This window comes from Chelonia mydas, chromosome 6 (genome assembly GCF_015237465.2).
Source record: "Chelonia mydas isolate rCheMyd1 chromosome 6, rCheMyd1.pri.v2, whole genome shotgun sequence".
Lineage (NCBI taxonomy): Eukaryota > Metazoa > Chordata > Testudines > Cheloniidae > Chelonia > Chelonia mydas.
The window spans coordinates 52,655,760-52,677,492 of record NC_051246.2 but is presented as its reverse complement, the minus strand read 5'-3'; the positions used below and the strand labels follow the sequence as shown (position 1 = coordinate 52,677,492).

The window sequence follows — 21,733 nt, the reverse complement described above, 5'->3', positions numbered from 1 at the left end:
CCTAAGCTGTTACGTTGTATTGTCATGCAATGTTAGAGCTACTGAGTTTCACCCCAAAGGTAGCTGCATTTCGGGTGGGGTGGAGTGGGGTGATCCCTATGCACACTTTGCAAAGCACTTTGGATTCTTTGGGTTAAAACTAAATTAAAGTTGTTAATGTTATTAACTAAAAAAGGACCATAAGAAAATTACTGTTGGTACATATTAGATAAGGGGACATTACTGAGGTGTATGGGAATGATTCTGAATGAGTGGAGAAGTTAGATGATTTAAGAAAGCAGCTTCTGTCAAATCACCCTGGAGGGTAGGGAAGTATTATTCCCATTTTACAGTTAAGTGAACTGAGAAACAGGGAGATCTAGTAAGTTGGTCAAGGTCACACAGCAAGTCAGTGTCAGAGCTGGAAATAGAACCTTGGCAGCATAACACCAAGTCTCCTGCTCTACCCATTAGACTGCACTCACTGTTGGCAAGTGTGTCTGTTTTCTTCACTTCTTCCAGAAGGCTTGTGGCAAATATACTGTGCCTCAGAAAGCTTCTCTTCATTTGTCCATGTGATATTTACAGCCCTGTACAGGGTTCGCTCTTTAATGAGTCTAATTGGAATCTGAAAACAGAAATTTGTAAAAGCACAGGGGGTTTATTCCGAAACCTATTGTTACAGCTGAGTTGCAGGATCCTATTATGCCCTCAAATTCCACATGGAAATTACGATGCCTTGAATGCTGGTGATCTTAGAGAGAATGGCCCTGCGCTTGGAGATTGTGTTTGTTGAGCACATCAGATTCTTTTCAAGTAGCTGCAATGGTTGCACTACAAAAATTTACATTTCTAGAAATTGAGGGAAAATTATTAAAGTTCCTCTGTCTCTTTTTAATGTATTATGATGACATCAAAGACCACATTTTCAAATGACTTTATCATAGCTTGTAAAGCAGTGAGCATAGTTTTCCAGACCCAAGTTAAAACACAGCCATGCCACTTATTTAAAATCTGGGCTAGTTGACAATAGAACAATGATTCAATATTGGCAAATTTGGTCTAACCAGTGGCTCTGAATGCGGAGATGTGGGCAATGCAGAGATCTGGCACTAACTCCCTCCGTGAGCTTGGACAACTCACTTCAACTCTTTATGACTTTTTTTCCCCATCTATGAAACTGAGGTAATGATGGTGGCCCTCTGGCCACAGCACTGAGAGCCTCAGATAAAAAGTGATGTATAATAACAAAAGAAAGCCATACTGGGTCAGACCAATGGTCCATCTAGCCCAGTATCCTGCCTTCCGACAGTGGCCAGGGCCAGATGTTTCAGAGGGAATGAACAGAACAGGGCAATTATTGAGTGATCCATCCCCTGTCTTCCTGTCCCAGCTTCTGGCAGTCAGAGATTTCAGGACACCCAGAGCATGGGGTTGTGTCCCTGACTGTCTTGGCTAATGAACTTATCTAATTCTTTTTTGAACCCACTTATACATTGGCCTTCATAACATCCCTTGGCCATGAGTTCCCCAGGTTGACTGTGCGTTGTGTGAAGAAGTACTTCCTTTTGTTTGTTTTAAACCTGTTGCCAATTAATTTCATTGTGTGACTCCTAGTTCTTGGGTTATGTGAAGGGGTAAATAACACCTTCCCTATTCACTTTCACCACACTAGTCATGATTTTATAGACCTCTAGCATATCCCCACTTAGTCATCTCTTTTCTAAACTGCACAGTCCCCGTCTTTTTAATCTCTCCACATATGGAAGCTGTTACATACCCCTAATAATTTTTGTTGCCCTTTTCCAATTCTAATGTGTGTTTTCTGAGCTGGGGATGACTGGAACTGCACACACAGTATTCAAGGAGTGGGCATACTATGGATTTGTATAGTGGCATTACGATATTTTCTGTTTTATTATCTATCCTTTTCCTAGTGGTTCTTAACTTTCTATTAGCCTTTCTGACTGCTCCAGATTGCAAAGTATGTTTATGATGATCTTTATGGAAACTTACCTGGTTTTCCATTATCCTTTAAAATACCAGCTCAGGATATGCGTTCATCAGATTATATAAAATTAAGCAACTGGGGTCAGGCCAGGTCAGTGGTTAGACAGGAGACCTCCAAGGAAAACTCACCATGGTGTGGGAAGTCGGACTGGTGATTGAGTAAGTAGCATGCTTCTCTCTGAGACAATAACCAATGCCCCATTGCTGTGTTTGCTGGTAGTGCGCTGCCCTTCTGCCATCTTCATGTCAGCTTTTGAATACGATGTAAAAAAGAGGCTCTATCCACTCTTGGTCATCTAGAATGCCATTTGTCCCAGCCACGCTATGGAACTTCCAGTACCCTACCCCTATACCTCCCACCTCCAGCCCAACCCCAGCATTTTCAATGGTCCACTCCTTTTCCCAAAACAGTTATTTGATGCTGATGTAGCATGGCAGCCATGTTCCACCCCAGAGATGATTGTATTTCAAGGATGGGTGAAATAAAAACCTGTTAGTGTTTTCTGACAGTCCAATATTAGTAGAAAGCATGATTAGTTCCGTGAAATTAGCCAGGCATTTAAGGATTTGTGCTGACTTACAGATTTTCTGCACTATAATGTACACCGAATGTTAGTGTAATAGCTCCCCTAGAGCTGCAGAGTCCGTAAACTCTGATTGTTCCACATACTTATGGAACATTGGGGCTGGTGAGCCAGGTTATAGCAGAGAGATAATGGACTTTTAGGGTGTCCTTAAGCCTGCAGTTTTGGGGCATCTTTATGGATGATGCTTGAGCCACATAATGCCTATTGATATTTTGCTAATAATGACCAGATTGTTTTCTAGAAGACAATGCTGGCTCTTGATAACATGTTACTTAAGCCCAGACAAACTATGGCTGCCAGTATTAGTCTTTGATGTGTGCATTAGGACACAAAGTATGTTCCACTCATGAAACTGAGAGCTCTGCCTAGAGCTAAATGTAGTACAGATCGGCACCGTAAAAGTTTCCCCACACTCCCGCACCAAAAGTCATGACCTTCAACACCCACAACTGTTCCAATCTTGGCAACAATTCCTCACCCTGGCCATCACCCCTAAATCCTGACCTACACTTCTCCTCCTATTTTAGTCTAGCCCCCAAATCTCTATCCCCTCATCTCTACAAGTGTCCTGACTACAGCACCCCCTACTCTCCCATTCCTGGCAATGCTTGTGCACCAAAGTCCTGACTGGTATTGTCAAATGGAGCCCTGGCTGGCCCTCAGAAGAGGCTGCCAGTTGTGCATGTATGTGAGGGGCCTGGTGTGGAAAGATGGCCACAAACAATCAGTGTGAGACCACAAAACTCATTTTAATGTGTGGGTGTGTGAATTGATCTGATCTGTACCCAGCAGTTTCCAGAACTGAACAGCTAAGACAGTGGCTCTTAAACTGTGCACCACTGTGCACTTGTAGATAATCCAAGGACCCTTCTGTCTCAGTGCTTAAGCCTTTCTTTCCCTCCCGCTGTCTCCTTCCTGCATTTGTTTTGAATTAAGGTATGATTGTTAAATGTGGATGCTCATACATATGACTGGTTTTGATTTCTCTTACTGCTGACAGAGCCCCACTGAATGATGTGCCCATCTGTTTTGTAATCACTTCATGCAAAACTGTTACTTTCCCATTAGTTAGCAGTTATAAGCACTCTTCTCCCATCACAAACTTCTTTCCCAACTCCTGTCTTCCTATCAGGGTGATACATGACTGTATTTGATCTCAGAACCTGACCTGTTTACATTTCTTTATGTTAGCGGAGGAACACTTTGGTTGGCTGGTTTCCTCTGGTGTACTCTGCTGTCAGAAGGAACAGTAGACTATCGCTGTGATGATGTCAGATTTCATAAAACCAAGTAGGCTTGAGCTTTTATAGTACTTGGATGAGAGCCTGCCAAGGAGAAAAATAAGAGGTCCAGGAGATGGCAGTGACTTGGTAGGTGGTGCTCTTTGTTCTGAGTCCGTTCTGAATCAGTGTAGCATGGCACTGCATTGCGGGACAGAAATTAATGGAATCCCTCGCCACTCAAGATGTTTAAGATTTACGGCACTTTTTGTAGAAAAAGGACATCTGTCTCTGTGTCCCACCCAAACGGGGCAATTAGAGTTGCAATTGGATTAGAGCAGTGGTGGGCAACCTGTGGCCCGTCAGGGTAATCCACTGGCAGGCCATCAGACAGTTTGTTTACATTGACTGTCCACAGGCACAGCCACCCACAGCTCCCAGTGGCCACAGTTTGCCGTTCCTGGCCACTGGGAGCTGCGGGAAGTGGTGCGGGCCAGCCGCTACTTCAAACAGCTCCTATTGGCTGGGAATGGTGAACCACAGCCACTGGGAGCTGCGCAAAGCTGTACCTGCGGACAGTCAAAGTAAACAAACTGTCTCATGGCCCACCAGCAGATTACTCTGATGGGCCACAGGTTGCCCACATCTGGATTAGAGTCTTCTTGATTTCCTAGGTGAAATCCTGGCCCCATTGAAATCAATGGGAGTCTTGCCATCAACTTCAGTGGGGGCAGGATTTCACCATTCTGTCTCTAAAATGTTAGTTCTACATGCCTACTGGATTCAGTTAACATTTGACCTTTGTAAATGTTCCGTATGGAACTAATCACAAGACATATATTGCAAAATTGTCTTGATGCCCATGACAGAAGACATTTTTCTTTCTTATTTTTTATATTCTTGATGGATCCTGTGTATTATTTACACTTTTTGTTTTGGTGCATATGTGACTCATACAAAATGTATCATGATTAAGGATAGGTAAATGGCTAGATATGATCCTGAATCTAGTGAGTGCTCCCAGAGCTGTCAAAAATTCATCTTTAGGTTTAATTTCCTGAAATGGATCTTTGTCTCATGTTTGTTTTGTTTGTTGATGTTATGGTAATGTCTAGGAAGTCATGAAACCCACTGTGCTAGGCATTGTACAAACAGAACAAAAAGATAGTCCTTGTTTCAAAGAGGTTATTTTTGTTCTGCCCAGAGGAAAGATATATAAAACAAATGCAATTTTACTGGTTTCATCTAAAAACAAGTTAAACATGTAACCCCCTCCTTCTCTCCATACTCCCCAACGTATGCCCCATGGGATAGCGATATCTGTGTTCGGTAGCTTAATATATCCTGAACCAAGCTCTTTAGACTTTGTCACACCTTTCTAACATAGAGTTAGTGCCCTATGCAATCTCCACAAGGAATCCCAGATGGCAAAATTCCATTGCTTTTCAGACCAGTCTCACTGGCTCTTTACCACTTTTGAAAGGCCACCTCTAAACGTCATGTAACCATTTGGAAGACCTCAAAGAGCTGACAAGACAGTCAAGAAGCTGTCTTCCAACATGAAAGATTTAAATTACAGCAGATTTCTGTACCAACTGCTTTAAAGTGCTATGAAGTCCAGAAAACACAGTGAAAATCTTCCCATTGGAGAGTCCTTTTCCATAAACATCACATGCAAACAACTTGGAGAGCGTAACAACGTAAAGATAAAATGTCATGGACAGGGATTTTGATCCCTCTAGCGTGAAATCTCCAAACAAAATCCAGTCAAAACCTCCTAGTTCATCTTTTGATGCCAAACCATAATTGTCATGTGACTGATGCCAAGCTGCAAATTATCCCAGCTTCACTCAAAATTCAGCCCAGGAGTCACTCGTGAAGTTCTCAAACCTTTCGAGAAACATGACCTGAGCTTTGAGCTTGAACCAAACCCCACATCAGGTGGAAACTGCAGAGTTGCATGGCCAGCTTGCCTGGGAAGTGATGGCCCACCAGCCATAACAGCATCCCCACTGCACCACTAAAAGCAACAAGATGTCGAATGGTGTGAACATTTTTTGTTGGTGGTGTTTTTTGTCTGTCCCTTGACTCAATTTAGATTGCAGAAGCATTTTTCAGTTGCTCTTAAAAAGCATCAGATTACAGACAACAATTCAAAAACCTTCAGGCTAGCAGAATAGTTTCATTCTGAAGAACTGCTTCACCCAGTAACTGGAACTCCACCCAGTAACTGCCTTTTAAGAGCCCTGGAGCAGATTTCATATATTAAGTGAGGTAGAATAAACCTTGCTTTATTCCCAGTTGCTATTTCAAAACCTATGAAAATATCAGAAACTAAGTACTGTTGTTAAACCTTGCCTTGATCACAGAACTATGAAGGTGTTTTCAGTTGGGCTGCTGTATGTAGTGCTACCTCCCAATAATCTCGGGAAAAGCTGCTGCTTAAATTGTTGTGATTTTAAGGCCTGATCCATGCCACACTGAAATCAGTAGAAAGACTTCTGTTGACTTCATTGGGAGTTGGATTAGCTCCTTAATCTCTTTGGCAATAAATAAATATATATAGTTTTGTGGCCAAAATACCAGGGCATGGCCAGGAATGGATGAGAGTCATACAATGTAACCCATACAACAAAAAAATATTTTATAGAAAACAAAGTGTGCTGTTGATGGATCATTGCCTCATAGTAATTAAAGGTTATTTTGGGTTGTTATTTCGTGGGGGAAATATATCCTTGAAATTCATGTCAACTATAGTTTTACTCCCAGATTGAAAGTAAACAGAGAACGTTCAGGTACAAATTAATCTAATTGAGTTATATTTTGCTTATTTAGTTAGCCTTGATCAAAATCAATATAACCATGAATAAAAATATATAAAGCCAAATCTAAATTCATAAACAGGCCCTACAAATTCAATCAGAACAATTTACACTTCATATTTTGCATTTTTATAGTATCTTTTATCTGGAAATCTCAAAACACTTTTACTGATATTAATTAAGATTTAGAGCACTACTCTGGGATCGGTAACCATAATTAGCCCCATTTTATAGAGGAGGAAACTGAGGCACAGAGAAGCGGTGAAAGTTGCCCAAGGTTGGTCAGTCAGTCAGCGGCACAGCCACTCTTAACTCCTTTTCTAACCATTTAGAATATGCTCCACTTCCACCTTTGCAAAGTCATGATACAAAAGTAAGGTAAGATGTTCACAGTCTGACGCATTCATAATAACCTATCCCAGTGGCATGTAAAAGCATGTGACATTACCAAATCAGAATCACCATCAGCACCTCCAGCTCGGAGTGAGATTTATACATTATCCACATGTCTCTGAGAAGTAAAGTGAAGCATCTGTCTGAGTTTCTGCTTTTTTGTCAGATTAACACCGTTTCAGAAAATTATTCCACTTCTGGGTGGGACTGTGTTGTTATCTCTGCTACAGAACATTTCTGATATCTGCAATCAGAATAGCGTGTTGCAGTGCAGTTGACTCTATCCATCATGAAAACCATGTTTGACTCTTGTAGGTTAAAAGATACAAGATCAAATTTGGCTCCCAGTTACATGAGTCCAACCCTAATGGACTCAGTGTGGCTACAGATCCATCTGGGGCTCAGTTCCTCATCTGCAAAGTGGGACTAACAGTACTTCTCTACCTCCCATGAAGTGATGGGGACTACGGAAGTAGTACCAAAATTAGCACAGTAAAGTAGGCTGTAAACAAGCTGTGGTGAATATTGTACTCTTGCTGCCCAGTCAGTCGCTCCTGTTAGTCTCTTGAAAAGTTGTGAGCAAAGTGCTCTTTCTCTCCACTACAGGACCCTTTCATCTCCAAGAAAGAATGCAGTGAGTGTAAAATGCAGTAATGAGTAAAAATGTAACCCTTATGAAAGAAGGGTACATGTGTGCACTGCTCTCTAATGAAGAGAATCAGAATTGCTCACATATGTATCACAGGCCTATATGGCTAACAGCTAGAGGAGATTCATGTCAATGGAATTGCAGTTGTTTACGGCAAGTATTGAAGTTGCCTTCTGGCCTTTTGCTTCCTTCACCCAGGCCACAAAGTGTTTCAGATGCCAGCAAGCTTGTTGCTCGCTGGGGGAATGGAATGTATTACTCTGGCCTGTTAAGGAAGGGTGCTGATGTGCTACATAGGAAGCTCTCTCCAGTCCTCTTCCAGAAGAATGGCTAGCGTGCTGTGGAGCCTTGCAGAAAGGAGAGGCTACAACAGGGGAAAAGGGGATGGTTCTCAGGACTCTGTCAGGGACTCAATACCCTTCAATTGTGAAAAACGCACACACTGCTAAATTAACAGGAAACAAATTTTATAAATGCTATTGCTCTATATTAAGGGCCTGATCCCAAACCCATTTATATCAATGGAATACAGCCACAGACATCAGTGGGCTGTGGATTAGGCCTTAAGGACTTAATTCCATTCTCATCTCCCACTTAAGTAACAGGCATACCTCTCTCCCAGCCAGCGGAATCATTAGACCCTAAATATTTTGCCCTCTAATACTACTATACTTTGTGGGCAGATATGAGTGACTTTTCCCAGTGAATAAATCACTTTTATTTCCAACTGTTCCCAACAACTGCCAAATCATAACCTGAAAAGCTGAGAAAATTTGCTTGATTTGTCTGCCCAGCTTAAATCATTCTACAAAATCTTTATTTGTAATTAAAACAAACCAACCAACTTGCAGTTGAAACCGTTGGGGGAGAAAGCAGAGGGGAGGGTGATCTGCACCGAAAGCTTTTTTGTGTGTGTGTGTGCCCTGCTTGTTTTATTAATGTAACTGCCCATTTCTGTTTCCACCTTCCTAAAGTTATGTGCTCCATTTGAAACTTTTAACAAATCAGCCCATTTTCCTTCTCCCACTGTTGTAAATTCAATCCATATGCCTTAAAATGTCCTTTCATAGGACTAACATGGGAAAAGGAAGTGGGCTCACACTCTGTGTAGTGAGTGAGCGCTTCCAGTTTGCATGTGTTGCTTCTATTAATTCTTAGAACTCGAGCTTCCTAATTATTCAGATTAGAGACCATTGGCAGGGTTTTCTGCATTAGCCAACAGTGATGTACAGTGCAGAGACACAGCAGGATAAATCATTCCCTTATCCTCAGAATGTCTAGGAAGTTCTTGATGCAATCGTTGGCTGTGCCACTGAACAGGATGTGAAGAGGAGGTGTCTTGCTGAATGGGAGAAGGAGGGAGAGATCAATTCTGTATAAAATCTCAAAAGAAAACATCAAGACAAAGTAACAAAGATCTCCCAGTGTGGTGCAGGTTAATTGGCAATTATCTGCTTGATGGGAGGCAGGGGACTGACATGACAGGAGGTGGCTGCAGATTTAGAATGAAGCACTCTCCACATCTAGGACTGGAACAGTAGGGGTATTGCATGACAGTACTGAAATGCATTAGCAGAGCTGTGTGGGGACAAAAGACTGAATAGCTTAGGGTGCCACAGATCAAGATTGAGGTATGTTGACAGAGAAGTGTATGGGGTCCCAGGTCTGGAATAGCAAGGAATTGTGTGATGGATCCAGGAGTGGAATTATGGGAGCTGCTGCACATCAGGATTCCAGTGCAATGGTTGAATTGCCTGTGTAAGCTCGCTCAGTGCCTGTGGACGTTATAACAGGCTCTAAACAGTACTTCCAGTTGCACCAAACTCTCACCCAATTTGGCTCTGTTTTAGGGTATGTCTACACAGCTAAATAAAAAAAAAAAAAAAAAAAAAAGACCCATGGCAGTGAGTATCAGAGCCTGGTTCAACTGACTTGGGCTTGCGCTGCGGGGCTAAATATAGCAGAGTAGATGCTCAGGTGAGAGCCTGGGCTCTGACACCCAGCAAGGGGGGAGGGCTTTGGAGCCCAAGCCCAAACATCTACACTGCTATTTTTGGCCCTGAAATGCAAGCCAGAGTCAGTTGACCTGAACTCTGAAACTCACTGCCGTGGGATTTTTTTACTGTGTGGACATACCTTTAAAGGCTTCTTTAGATTCTCCAAAGCTTTTGTTGTAATTTTACAATAAAATAATTTTACAAACTCTTTGTTCCCAGCATTTACAGGCTGCAAACAGTATCTGTGTTTGCTCCCTAGAGCCCAGCTGCTCCGCTTCTGCCAATCAACAGAATTAATTGGTTCCAAAGACCTTCTGAGCACTGTGGCTGAGTGAGCAGCATGCATTGAATTCCCCAGTCACCACTACAAACAGAAATCAGTGCTTCCAGTATTTCCATTCCATCCCTGAATGGTGGAGTATTCCCCTGGCCCTGCAATTTCACTTGTAACAGACCTGTTCACTTGCTCTCCTCAGGTGTGCTGTCTCTGCCTGCCTACTTCAGCCCCTACAATGATGGCTCCATAAGCAGTGATGGACGGGCCGATGCGTATGCCCAGCTGGAGCTCCGAACTCTGGAACAGTCTCTCTTGGCGACTTGCGTTGGAAGCATCTCAGAACTAAGTGAGTTTCAGCTGTAACTGATCGTTTGTTTAAACAAAATATAAGGCCTGCTGCTATTGAAGTCAATGGCAGTTTTGTCATTGGCTTCAGCATGAGCGGCATTGGTTCCATGTTATGTAAAATTTGATTGTTTCAGGGTGCTGTTCGTGGAAATCAGATTAGGATGTTTTATGCTTAATTTATGCATAAAATGTCCCTCTTCCAGCATTTTATTCTTTGTCTTAGTGACTTCAGTGCTGGTGAAAGATCTATTTACTAGCTATGTAGGTGCTTAAATGGCTTTCATCAGCCTAATGTCGGAGCACCAGATTAACAGCAGTTAGTCAAATGGCCACAAATTCACTTTCTAGTTGTCATACACTAGTAAAGTTTGGATGGCAGACGCTCCAGGGGAAAGTTTTTTGTTTTAATTTAAAATACAAAAATGAGGAGGAGGGAAATCCTGAGAATGCTTCTGATATAATCAATTTCGTAAATCTTTTTTGTTAACAAACCCCAGATTTTGGGCCTAAACTACTTGACAGTGCCCCTTTAAAATAAACCAAAATGATTTGTGTTTTCCTGGCCTGGTTTTCCTTGCAAAATTTCTGCTGGCACCACTGTCCCAGTCCCCATGATCTGAAGGCTAATGAATATCAGGGGTTGGCCAGGCCCGGAGCTTGTGGTTTCACCATTTATTTTGCAACTTGCCTTAATTTGAGGTTTTTCAAATTCTTTTAACACACCTCTATTTATGCTGGAACACAAGGGAGCTTTTGTAGCATGGGCCCATGATTGAATGCGGCTTCCTCTCCCTCTTTCCTAGTCCCTGCTTTGGCCAGCTTAGTCATTACGTCTAGTGAATGGATGTCCTGATATAGTCACCTACTGATTTTAAAATATGGTCTGGAGGTTGCCAAAGAAGTAGGGAGTGGGATGTTATTCTTTGCTGAAAATTTGAATTCCAGATGCATTTCTTTTCTGATCATGCGGTATTCCGGATTAGCACAGAAGCTAGAAGATGCATAGGACTCTTGTAAGAATGTTTGGGTTTTAGGGAAAGATTCAGGAGCAACAGAAATGGGAAAGGCAGAGACATTAGGAGGTTTTTTCCTCTCTGGAGTCTACTTGTAAAATGAATTTACTATGCGACGAATGAGTGCACAGCTTCACGTTGCAAAGTGAGGTTTTAACACCCCATCGATCTGACTCACTAATAACTGCATAATGCTCAGACATACAGTAGCCATGTGTTTTCCCCAGCCTGTGTAATATCAATCCCTAAAGCGTTCAGCTGGAGGCATCGTAGTAAACTTGGTCTTTTTGCTGTTAGACCTAAGTGGATTAGCATCATCCTAAGAACTGCACTGGGAGTCAAGGTGGGGGTGGAGGGGGGTGAATTCACATTTTGTGTGGCTAAGTTCAATGCGCCATCTCAGACCCAGCTTGGTGTTGGTGGCTATTTCAATTCCATCCTTTCCCAGCATTGTAACCATAGAACACAATGGAGGAACATTTCCTGTGAGGATTCTAGAGGAGGGTAGAACATAAAGCAACAGAAGATTCCCAGGGAAAAAAGAGATCCTGTGCCTATATGGTATTCTATAGTAGTGGTTCAGACTAGTGCTGCGGGAATACCACTACTGTAAATTGTAACACTTGAGGCCTTTACTGTCAGGCTACTGTAGTGTTTGTAACGTGGGGTATAGTATGTTTAAAGCAAGTGTCAGCTGAAGAGCACTTGGGATTTATATAGCCAAAGGTGTTCTCTGCAGGCGCTAACCCACAGCAGCTTCCTGTTCTGAGGGGGAAGGGTTAGTATCTTCTTAGTAACAGCTGTGTAACATAGATTTTCCCCCTCCCAGTTGCCTGGTCAGGAGTCTTCCAATGTATTGACACAGGACGGTTGACAAGGGTTCAGAATCCCCAAGAACTGAGCAGCTCAGAAGACACTGGATGCTTTCTCCTTGAGTTGAGACCTTTATGAGGCTCAGGGAGAGACTTCCAGCAGGGTCTGTGAAAATCAGAGAGAGAGAGAAATATAAGGACTGGCCCTTTAATAAGGGAGATGGATGTTGTTACTCCTTGGAAGCAATCTTCAGCTAGAGAACAGTGAGGAGGATAAGAGAAGCAGACACCAACAAGAAGGGACTTCCAACTAGGACAGAGGCTTTCCTCTTTCTATCATAAGAACCTGGGCACACAGCTGGGACTTGAGGGCTAGTTAGGTGGGATCAGATGGCTCCAATGTAGGGAACTGGTCTGGCCTCATAACATGTAGAGGACAGGAAGAACCAAAACAAGCAACCTACATGGACGCTGCCTCTGTCCCCTTGCATAAATTATGTTCCCAACCCAGTGCTGATGTAGGATCTTACAAAGTGTGTTTCATTAGCCAAAGGCAGGCAAGAAACCCATGGATGTGGCTTCAGAAGAAAAGAAACAGCATTAAAATAGCAAAGAAAAATAATGCAAAGTCATCACACCGATCCCAGATGACAGGCAAGTTTAGCTACTTAGATAGTAGTTTAATTCTACCATGACTTGTCTAATGACTAGGAATTTAAAAGGAAATTAAATTTCCATTGCAATAAACCAGTGGTTCTCAACCTATTTAACATTGTGGGCCACATCCATTACTATCTGTGTGGCCCTGAGGATGTCACATGGGCCACAGCTCTGTGCTGATTGGGCCACAGGTTGAGAACCACTGCAATAAACTATAAAATGGCAGCTCCAGGACCTGCCTATTGGCTTAGTGGGTAAATAATAATTACACACAAAGAAGGCTTTCTCAGTTGCCAGTGATTTTATTTAGCTGAAAAAATAAGCATATGGGTCTGGATGAACATTCAGAAATGCTTTTCCTGTCCCCTTTTGTGCAGGTGACTTGGTATCGCGAGCAATGCACCACATGCAATGTTTGAACACCCTCCGCCCCGGCATGAGCCCTATCCGGCAAACCAGGCAACAGCAGCCCATTACCTGGTCCCCTGATGCCCTCCATACCCTCTACTACTTCCTACGCTGTCCTCAGATGGAGTCCATGGAGAACCCCAACCTGGATCCGCCAAGGATGACCCTGAACAATGAACGGTAGGGAAGTCTGTTAACTGTTAGCAGTAAGGAAATCAGGCCAACAAGGCCTCCTTTTGCAGAATAGCTCAGGGCTTATGTGCAGTGCAGTTCGTTTGCAGGAAGCTATCTATCAGGCATCAGTTATTCCTGCTGTCCAGCCAGCATGGGTCATTAGTCTTGCCAAGTTTACAAGGTGTTGGAATTGGAGCTGGGAAGCAAGCTGCTTTCTCAGACAGTCTTTTCCGAGCAAGATGTATACTGTATATCGCCAGCAAGGCTTGTCTAGGGACATTGCCAGGAGTGCATGTGGCTGCCTAAAGCAGTAAAGACCTTACCAAAGAAAACGTTACCTTCCCAATACCACTGATTAATGATTGTCATCATTCTTGGGAATACGAAGGTTGATTGCAGTGGAGAGCCTGAGAGGGGGCTTGTTTCAGTTGCTGCTACGTGTCTAGTAGGTGGGAAACTTACACAAGAAGTCAATACCCCAATAAAAACAAAAGGGCCACTCTTACTCGTGTCAAGTAGTACCTGACTCTGCAAGTAGTCTTATTATTAGATCTGGTTGGAAATTTTCCAGTGGAATATTTTTTAATCAGAAAAGGTTGATTTGTCTAAATTGAAACGTTCTGGGGGCACGTATTGATTTTTTGACTAAATTCTGACAGAAACCCTGCAGGTTTCTGATACAGCTCTGCCTGCCAGCCAGGTTTCAAAACCTGCCTGGGTTCCTGCTGACTCACCCACCCAGCTCCTCAGCAGCCCACCTGGCAGGCTGATGGGGAGCCTGGGAGTCCAGCTCCTAGACTTGCAGCTCTTTGCTAGCCTGGATCTCTAGGGCTTCCCGTCTTCCTGGTTCCCAGGGTCCCTGGTTTTGGGGCAGCCCACCGGATGGACTGCCCCTGAGCTAGGGCTTCCAGTATCCCAGCTCTTCAGCAAAACAAAACTTTGGTATTCACATTCCACAAGCAATGCTGAAATTTCATTTTTGTTCCGTTTTGGAATTATTATTTTTTAAAATTTCTGAATGCTCCATGGAATAGGAATTCCAGTTTCTGGCCAGCTGTACCCAGGACATGTTAGTGTGCCTTCTGCTGTGTGGTTCATTGTCAGCCTGGCAGAAAGTCAAGCACACAGCATATCCCTTTGCTCCTTTTGAGAGCAGTCTCAGGTTGAGAAGCATCCTAGGCTTGCAATGTGTTAGATTCCAACTCCCATGCCAGGTGGCCACATTCTCAAAATGAAAACGCACAGGAGCGGGGGAAGAGATGATACCTGCCACAGATTTATTAATACTGTGGCCCCTTATTCCAACACCAATGTCCTCTACTGACCCCAGTGTCCCCCTTGTGCTGAGTGGCAGCAGATGTCCAGGGCCTTATAGGTCAGTTCTCCAGTGAAAGAGAAATTGGTGATATGGAATCCAGATATACTCTAAGCGTAAATTTGCTTTATTTGCACACATTCGCCAGTCCTGGGATGAGATGGTTGAACAGCATGCAGGGCAATCCCTTCTTTCAGGCATCACAGCCCAACCAGTGCCTGGTTCCCAAGGAGCAATTCTGCCTCAAGAATGGATTCTTATCAGAGCCCAAGGCAGACAGCAAATTCTCCAGCTGCTCACACGGCTTCCTCTCTCCCCAAGCTGCCTCTATATCCAATCTTGCATAATCCAACTAACAACAACCTAGCACAGCTTCCCAAGACTTACATGTCAGCCTGTCCAAAACTTGCTTGCCGGCTAAGAACTTGGAAGACTGTGTGTAACAGCACCACCAAGTGACACCTGCCGTAACAATATGATAAAAACAGATTATTCTACTGTCACTCTCAATCTCCCATTAATTTAAAAAGAGATGTTTTTAACTTACAATTTTTTTCTCACTTAAAAATAATAAAAAAACAAATTTAACATCTAATGTCATTTTTAAAAGTTAGCTGAAAGTCACTTTAATAACACTAACAGAGAAAATAATTTATAAATTACAACAAATTGGCCTTTCCACACATCCCCGGACAGGGTCCTTCATGACTTTCTCTTCCCCTGTTTCCCAGTGTGGACATGGACCAGCCCATTTCATGCATTCACCCCTTCTCATCACCTTCTGGGCTGGTGCCGCTGCCAAGCCCCACTTTTGCAAGCCTGACTGTTGCTGCTGTTGCCATCGCTGCCAGCCAGGCCTCACTCCTTCAGGCCTGATGATGGTGCAAGTGCCACTGGCCAACCCCCGATGGTGGTGGGTGGTAAGTCTGCTGTAGCTGCTGTCCTCAGGCACAGGGGATAACAGCTTCTGAGCAGAGCCCCCAGCAGGACCCGTGGGTGAGGAGAGGTGCTGAGCATAAAAATGGGTGTCCCATTTCCTGGTTCCAGATTTCCAGGACAGAATGCAGAAGTCTTGGAGGGAAAAAAGGACGTCTGGTCACTTTATCCAAACAGCAACTGCTATAATTTCAGCCTGAGTATTTGCCATTTTTTAAAATCTACAATAAAGACAAAGAGAGCACAATTATAAAGTGTCCCTGATAGAGAAAGCAGAGTGCACATCTCAGTCTGAAAGATGTTCCTTCTTGAATCCCTTCACAACCCTACCCCTTAGCAGACTGTCAGGGAGATTCCTTTGCTCATCCGGGCAGACTGTTACTATGTTCTTGTGCAGCACCAACCCCAATGGGGTCTCAATCTTATTGGCGTGCTACTGTATTCCAGAATAATAATTCTCCCTGTACTGATGCCTGATCTTCCTCCAGAAGAAACCAAAACCTTAAAAAGATCTGTCTGGTGGGAATAGAAGCAACTGGAGAGAACCAGTGTGAGCTTGTGATAGAAATAAGAGGAAACAGGGAATGCAGCAGGTTTCATTTTAAGTTGTTGTATCTAGATAGATAAAGAATAAAGTTACATGGTTAAAATAGGGAAGGGGATGCAAATGTAATAACTGCAAAGTTGGCCTACCAATCTGAAAAGGTCACACACAGTATGTCTACATTACAGTAGACATACCCAGTGAGAGTAGTTGATCAGAGTTTTATATGGGTTAAAACATGAATGCCGTCCCAGTTTTCCATTTTTCCTCCACACCTGCATCCCTTCTATGATCTCCAGAGCTGGGTTAGAGAATGCAATATCACAATTTCAATGCAAGCTGTATGTCTATTTTATGTTTAAATCAATACTAGATGCTGCATCAGCAGCAGGTTTTTGGAATATTTCTCACCACTTACTTCGGATCGAGACTTAGGTGTACAGGAAATTAAAAGTGATAATTTAAAAAAAAAAATCAAAATTTTGGCATTAGAAAAAAAAACATGAGCCTGAATATACCAGACTGAGCAAATGGCTTCAAACTTTGATGGAACCTGTGTAAGTCAAACTGCTGGATATACCAACAGCAACTAACTTCCAACCCCACTTGGAATCTGTTCCAAGATATGTTTGTATGTGTCCATACCCCATTGACCCCAATCCCTGTTATTTAACATGGCTAGTGGGGTAAATATTGCTGGGGACGCTTTGTACATGAGTCTGTTTATTCATTCCCAACTAAAGGGAAAAGACAGTCCAGGTTGCATGAGTGTGTGCCAGGGCGCAGTCTGATAGATGAAGGCATTGATTCACCTACTCTGACTTGGCAGAGCTGTGTAGCCAGCCCTTTTATTCTTTACTGAGCTGTGCTAAATCAGCTGCAAACTCTGCATTGCTCTATTGTGCATTTATGGTCTCTCTAGAATATACTTTTAATGTGTACTGCAAATCTGGGCTATTTTCTAATGAAAAATCTCAGTCATGAACCAGGACAATAATGCTGAAATGCTTTGCAATTGTTTGTGCTGTGGTTCCTGGGTTGCCATGCAAAATCTATCAATGTTTTAAAAAAGCCCTAAATTTAGTAAGGAGGGAGATGATTATTAGAGTTACAGGTCTAGTCTTGTAAACTCAGGACTGATTTTGAGAAGCTCTGAGCACCTGCAACTCCTATTTACTTCAGTGGGAATTGCTGTTGCAAATTCAAAGCTCACAACCTATTAGCCATTTGCTTTCTCAGATGAGCTCTTTGTCAATCAGTTTTATGCCACCCATTACACTTATGAAGGGGCATACTATGAAAATCACTGCAAAATCAGGGTTGGAAAGGACTTTTTAGTGCTTCTCTCTGACACTGGGGGAATATAGAATTCACTATCCTAAAACCATCCCTGATGGCTGCTGTCATGTCTAGGCTGTCAAAATGGTGCTGAAAACATGTTGTCAAACTACAGAGCTGCTGATACATGCAGACTCAGCACCCTACAACCAACTCATTCTGAGTGCAATTCATGTGTATGTGAGGGAGTGTGAGAATGCACATATAAAGGGGAAGTGTAAACTGTGTGTGAGAATTCCCATGCAAGTGGCCTGCACACTTAGGCCCCCTCTGTTCATAAGAACATGCAAACTGCACCTCCTTGACCATGGTAACTCCCTTAGCAGCCAAATTAATAGACCAAAAGTGGTGGCAGTAAATGAAGGGGTAGAGATAGTGAGAGCCATGTGGGAGTGAGAGAAGCTTGGGAGCCTCTCTGCAGGTTGGCAAGTGGCAGGAGCCTCCTATTTAGGACTCTAGTGTATATTTTCACATTGAAACCTGGGGAAGCTTGTTGGCTGGTGATGCGGCTCTGTGGTGTTCTGATTCCTGTCCAGAGGCAGAAAGCTGCAGTGAAGAGAGAAAACAGGCATCAGTAAGTAAAAAGCCTTGGAACATTGTCCCTGTTGAAAACAGCATGTTTGTTACATGATGTACTTTGAACCCCATCTTGGCCTCATCCTCTGCACATGCAGAGTACTGTCTGCTGCATTGTGCCAAATGAGACACCCAGGGAGGTGTTTTGCAATTTGCAAAGTGCCACACCTGTGAAATACCATGTCAAACCCTCTAGACAAGGATCTGAGATGTGAGTAAATCTTTGCATAGCAACAAATCCCAGATTGCCTGAGGGCGTCAGAGCTCATGAGTGTCATATCAGAACACATCTGCCTTAGTCACTGGCAAAAATCAGTATGCACCAGGCACTCATATCTCTCGGGTTTCACAAAGATTACACAGCAGCCAACATATTTTCGTTGTGTGAAGAACAAACAGGTGTGGCTCGCTCCCGAAGCTCCTGCCCTGTTTTTTCCCCTTGCTGATGTCAGTATCACTCAGAGCAGTGGTTCCTAAACTGTTACTAAGGCGACTAACTGCATTTTGTCTTTTTTGTGGGGAGACCCACCATTACCCCTGCTCCCCTTGTCAGCCCTCTGGCCTCTGCTTTCCCTCTCCTCCCAAGCTTGGCTCTTCCAGCCCTATCCCCTCCTACAGCCCCAGCCAGCCCTTCTCTCTCCACAGCCGGGCCACCATGACTGCTGACTGTCCGTCCACTTGCTGGCTCCGGCCACTTCCTGGCTGGGTCCTGCTCCCCATGCCGCTGCCTGCTGGGGAAGTGAGAGCAAGGGGCAGCAGCATGGAGGAAGTGACTGGCGCCGGGGAGCAGACAGCTAGCAGCCTGTCCCCACTGTGTGCGCCCCAGAGGTGCTTCCTCCATGCTGCTGCTGGCTGGATCACGCTCCCCAGGCCTCTGCTTGCTGCCCAAGGGAAGTGAGAACACAGGGCAGGGAGCATCTCTGGGGCATGTACAACCCACTTAGACCTTTCTCACTGGCTGGCTCAGAGGGTAGCATTCTACATTCCGTGATCATGTCCAATGCTAGTGGGACTATGGGGCACTGCATTTTGAGAAGGACTATCCCATGTTAAACCAAGGGCCCTTTGCCCACATCTGCTACCTTTCCAGGTGGAATTTAAAGATATTGTGGTGTTTTTCAAAGGAGTAGAAGATAACTGTGGTATCTGGCCAAGATAATAATACTTATTTCTTAGATGATAGATCTTCTGGAATACTTATCTCTTCATCCATAGATCTCAAAGTGCTTTAGAAATAAAGGTGTCATTATCCCCATGTTACAAATGGAGAAACGGATTCACAGAGAGGTGAAGTGACTTGGCCAAGTTTGCAGAGCAGGGCCGTACCAGAGCCAGGAATAGAAACCATGGGCCCCATGTAACTCCTAGGCCAGTCTGCTCGCCACTGGACCATACTGCCTCCAAAAGAGGATGGGGTGTCCAAGGTTGTGGGCGTGTTGTCACATGCCTGCAATGGTTGCTGCAGGGGAGAGAGCATGAACTTAGAGTAAGGAAGTAGAATGCAAGAAACTTGAGTTTTATTCCTTATTGTGCTGCTGATTTGTTATGTGACTTTGGGCAAGTCAGTTAACAGCTTCTGTATGAAGAGAGATTAAAAAGACTGGGATTTTTCAGCTTGGAAAAGAGACAGCCAAGGGTGGGATATGATAGAGGTCTATAAAATCATGAATGGTGTGGAGAAAGTGAATGAGGAAGTGTTATTTACTCCTTCACATTACAGAAGAACTAGGGGTCACCCAATTAAATTAATAGCAGGTTTAAACAAACAAAAAGAAGTATTTCTTCACACAACGCACAACCCTTGGAACTTGTGGCCAGGGGATGCTGTGAAGGCCAAAACTATAATTGGGATAAAAAAAGAACTAGATAAATTCATGGAGAATAGATCCATCAATGGCTATTAGCCAAGATGGTCAGGGATGAAACACCATGATCTGAGTGTCCCAGCTTCTGATTGTCAGAAACTGGGAGTGGACAATGGGGGATGGATCACTCACTGATTGCCTGTTCTGTTCTTCCCCTCTGAAGCACCTGGCTTTGGCCACTGTCAGAAGACAGGATATTGGGCTAGATGAACCATTGGTCTGACCCAGTGTGGTTGTTCTTATGTTCTTCCTATGCTTCAACTTCCCTATTTGTAAAAAGGGGATATGATACCTTCCCCACCTTTGTAAAATGCTTTGAGATCCTCAGGTGGAATGTAAGCCCATAAGCCCAAGATACCAATTTTCTGCAGTGGTTGTTTCTTGATAGCATTGCTTTGTAAAGCACTTTGGAATATTTTATTTTTAAGTCTAATCATGTCTATCATCACTGTCAGTGGAGCCAGTATTGTCAGAGCTTTATGAACTGTCCAGGTTGCACATGTGTCATTTTATTCTGAATGGCAGAGAGTATATAACACTGTGTTGGCAGAGGCTCACAATCTCTTCATGCATTTAAATCTCTCAATAAAAACTTTATTCCAGAGCTGATGGAGAAGGCCCCATTCAGCCAGCAGTAAAAATTCAGGACTTGCCAGCTTGATAGAAACTGACTGTTTCTAGGCTGAAAAAGCTGTGAGCACTGCAAAAAGCCATCCATGAGTACACAAGGGCTCAGCTCATGGGAACAAGAGAAACTGTGGTTCTGACTGCTGGCCACTGGAGGCCTTCAGAATACTTATGTCAGATTTTGCTGTTCACTCAGAGGGGGCTGTTTTTGTGAAGTGACTGCCAACCAGGCCGCTATCAGTCAAATCCTCCCACCCCCAGTTGCACTGAAATGCCTCAGAATGGCTGATGCTCTTTTTGCTTTCAGCTGGGCAGCTGCTCTATGTACCAGGTTCAAAAGTGACCTAAGAATTTCCTACTTCAGAGAAGAGCCCCTCCCATCCGTTACCTCACTGGCTCCAACGGCCATGAATAACATTCAAGCCTCAGTTGCCAAAAGGGCCGAGCTGGAGCAATGTATAGACGTTATTGCCATCATCTGTTGCCTTTCAGTGCACACTGTGGTTTGCCAGGCAGCAGAAGAAAGGATGACCAGTTGAGACTAGCTGTTTTCCTTCTGTGTCTTCTGCTGTATGGAGTATGCGCAGCAATGTCTGCTCTGCAATGTGGTTCAGTGGAGAAGGATGAGAAATGCAGCAATGCTGATGCTCCCAGAACCCAGAGGAAAGGCACCAGCACTTTATGGTGCTAGCTTCTCTCAGGATTAAATGTCACTTAAATATTGAGAAGTTTCAGAGTAACAGCCATGTTAGTCTGTATTCGCAAAAAGAGAAGGAGTACTTGTGGCACCTTAGAGACTAACCAATTTATTTGAGCATAAGCTTTCGTGAGCTACAGCTGCATCCGATGAAGTGAGCTGTAGCTCACGAAAGCTTATGCTCAAATAAATTGGTTAGTCTCTAAGGTGCCACAAGTACTCCTTAAATATTGAGACGAATGGCTTAGCTAGTTACTAAATAAAGAATTAGACATTTATTTGACAAAGTGTTGGAGCCCAGGGTTTCACTATTTAGGAGAGAAACCAGAGATGGGCCCAAGTCATTAAGTCCAGATCCACAATCAAACCGCAGTCCAGACAGGCCTAAAGTTGACGTTTGCTCAGATTTGGAGGTCAGCCCATTGTATGCACAGTAGTTTGTGTATGTCTATCTTTAATCTAGGTAGCACAGGTAACAATAGCAGT

General features: G+C 43.6%; 1 protein-coding gene across 2 annotated transcripts in view; it reads left to right on the top strand.

The window, feature by feature from the left end:
- ABTB2 (ankyrin repeat and BTB domain containing 2) overlaps positions 1–21,733 on the top strand; it is a 192,796-nt gene that overhangs the window by 122,485 nt on the left and 48,578 nt on the right. For both annotated transcript variants that reach the window (XM_043548297.1, XM_007067964.4), the window contains 2 exons: positions 10,134–10,280; positions 13,145–13,355. In XM_043548297.1, the coding sequence (XP_043404232.1) occupies positions 10,134–10,280; positions 13,145–13,355 (358 nt within the window). The remainder of the gene's footprint in view (positions 1–10,133; positions 10,281–13,144; positions 13,356–21,733) is intronic.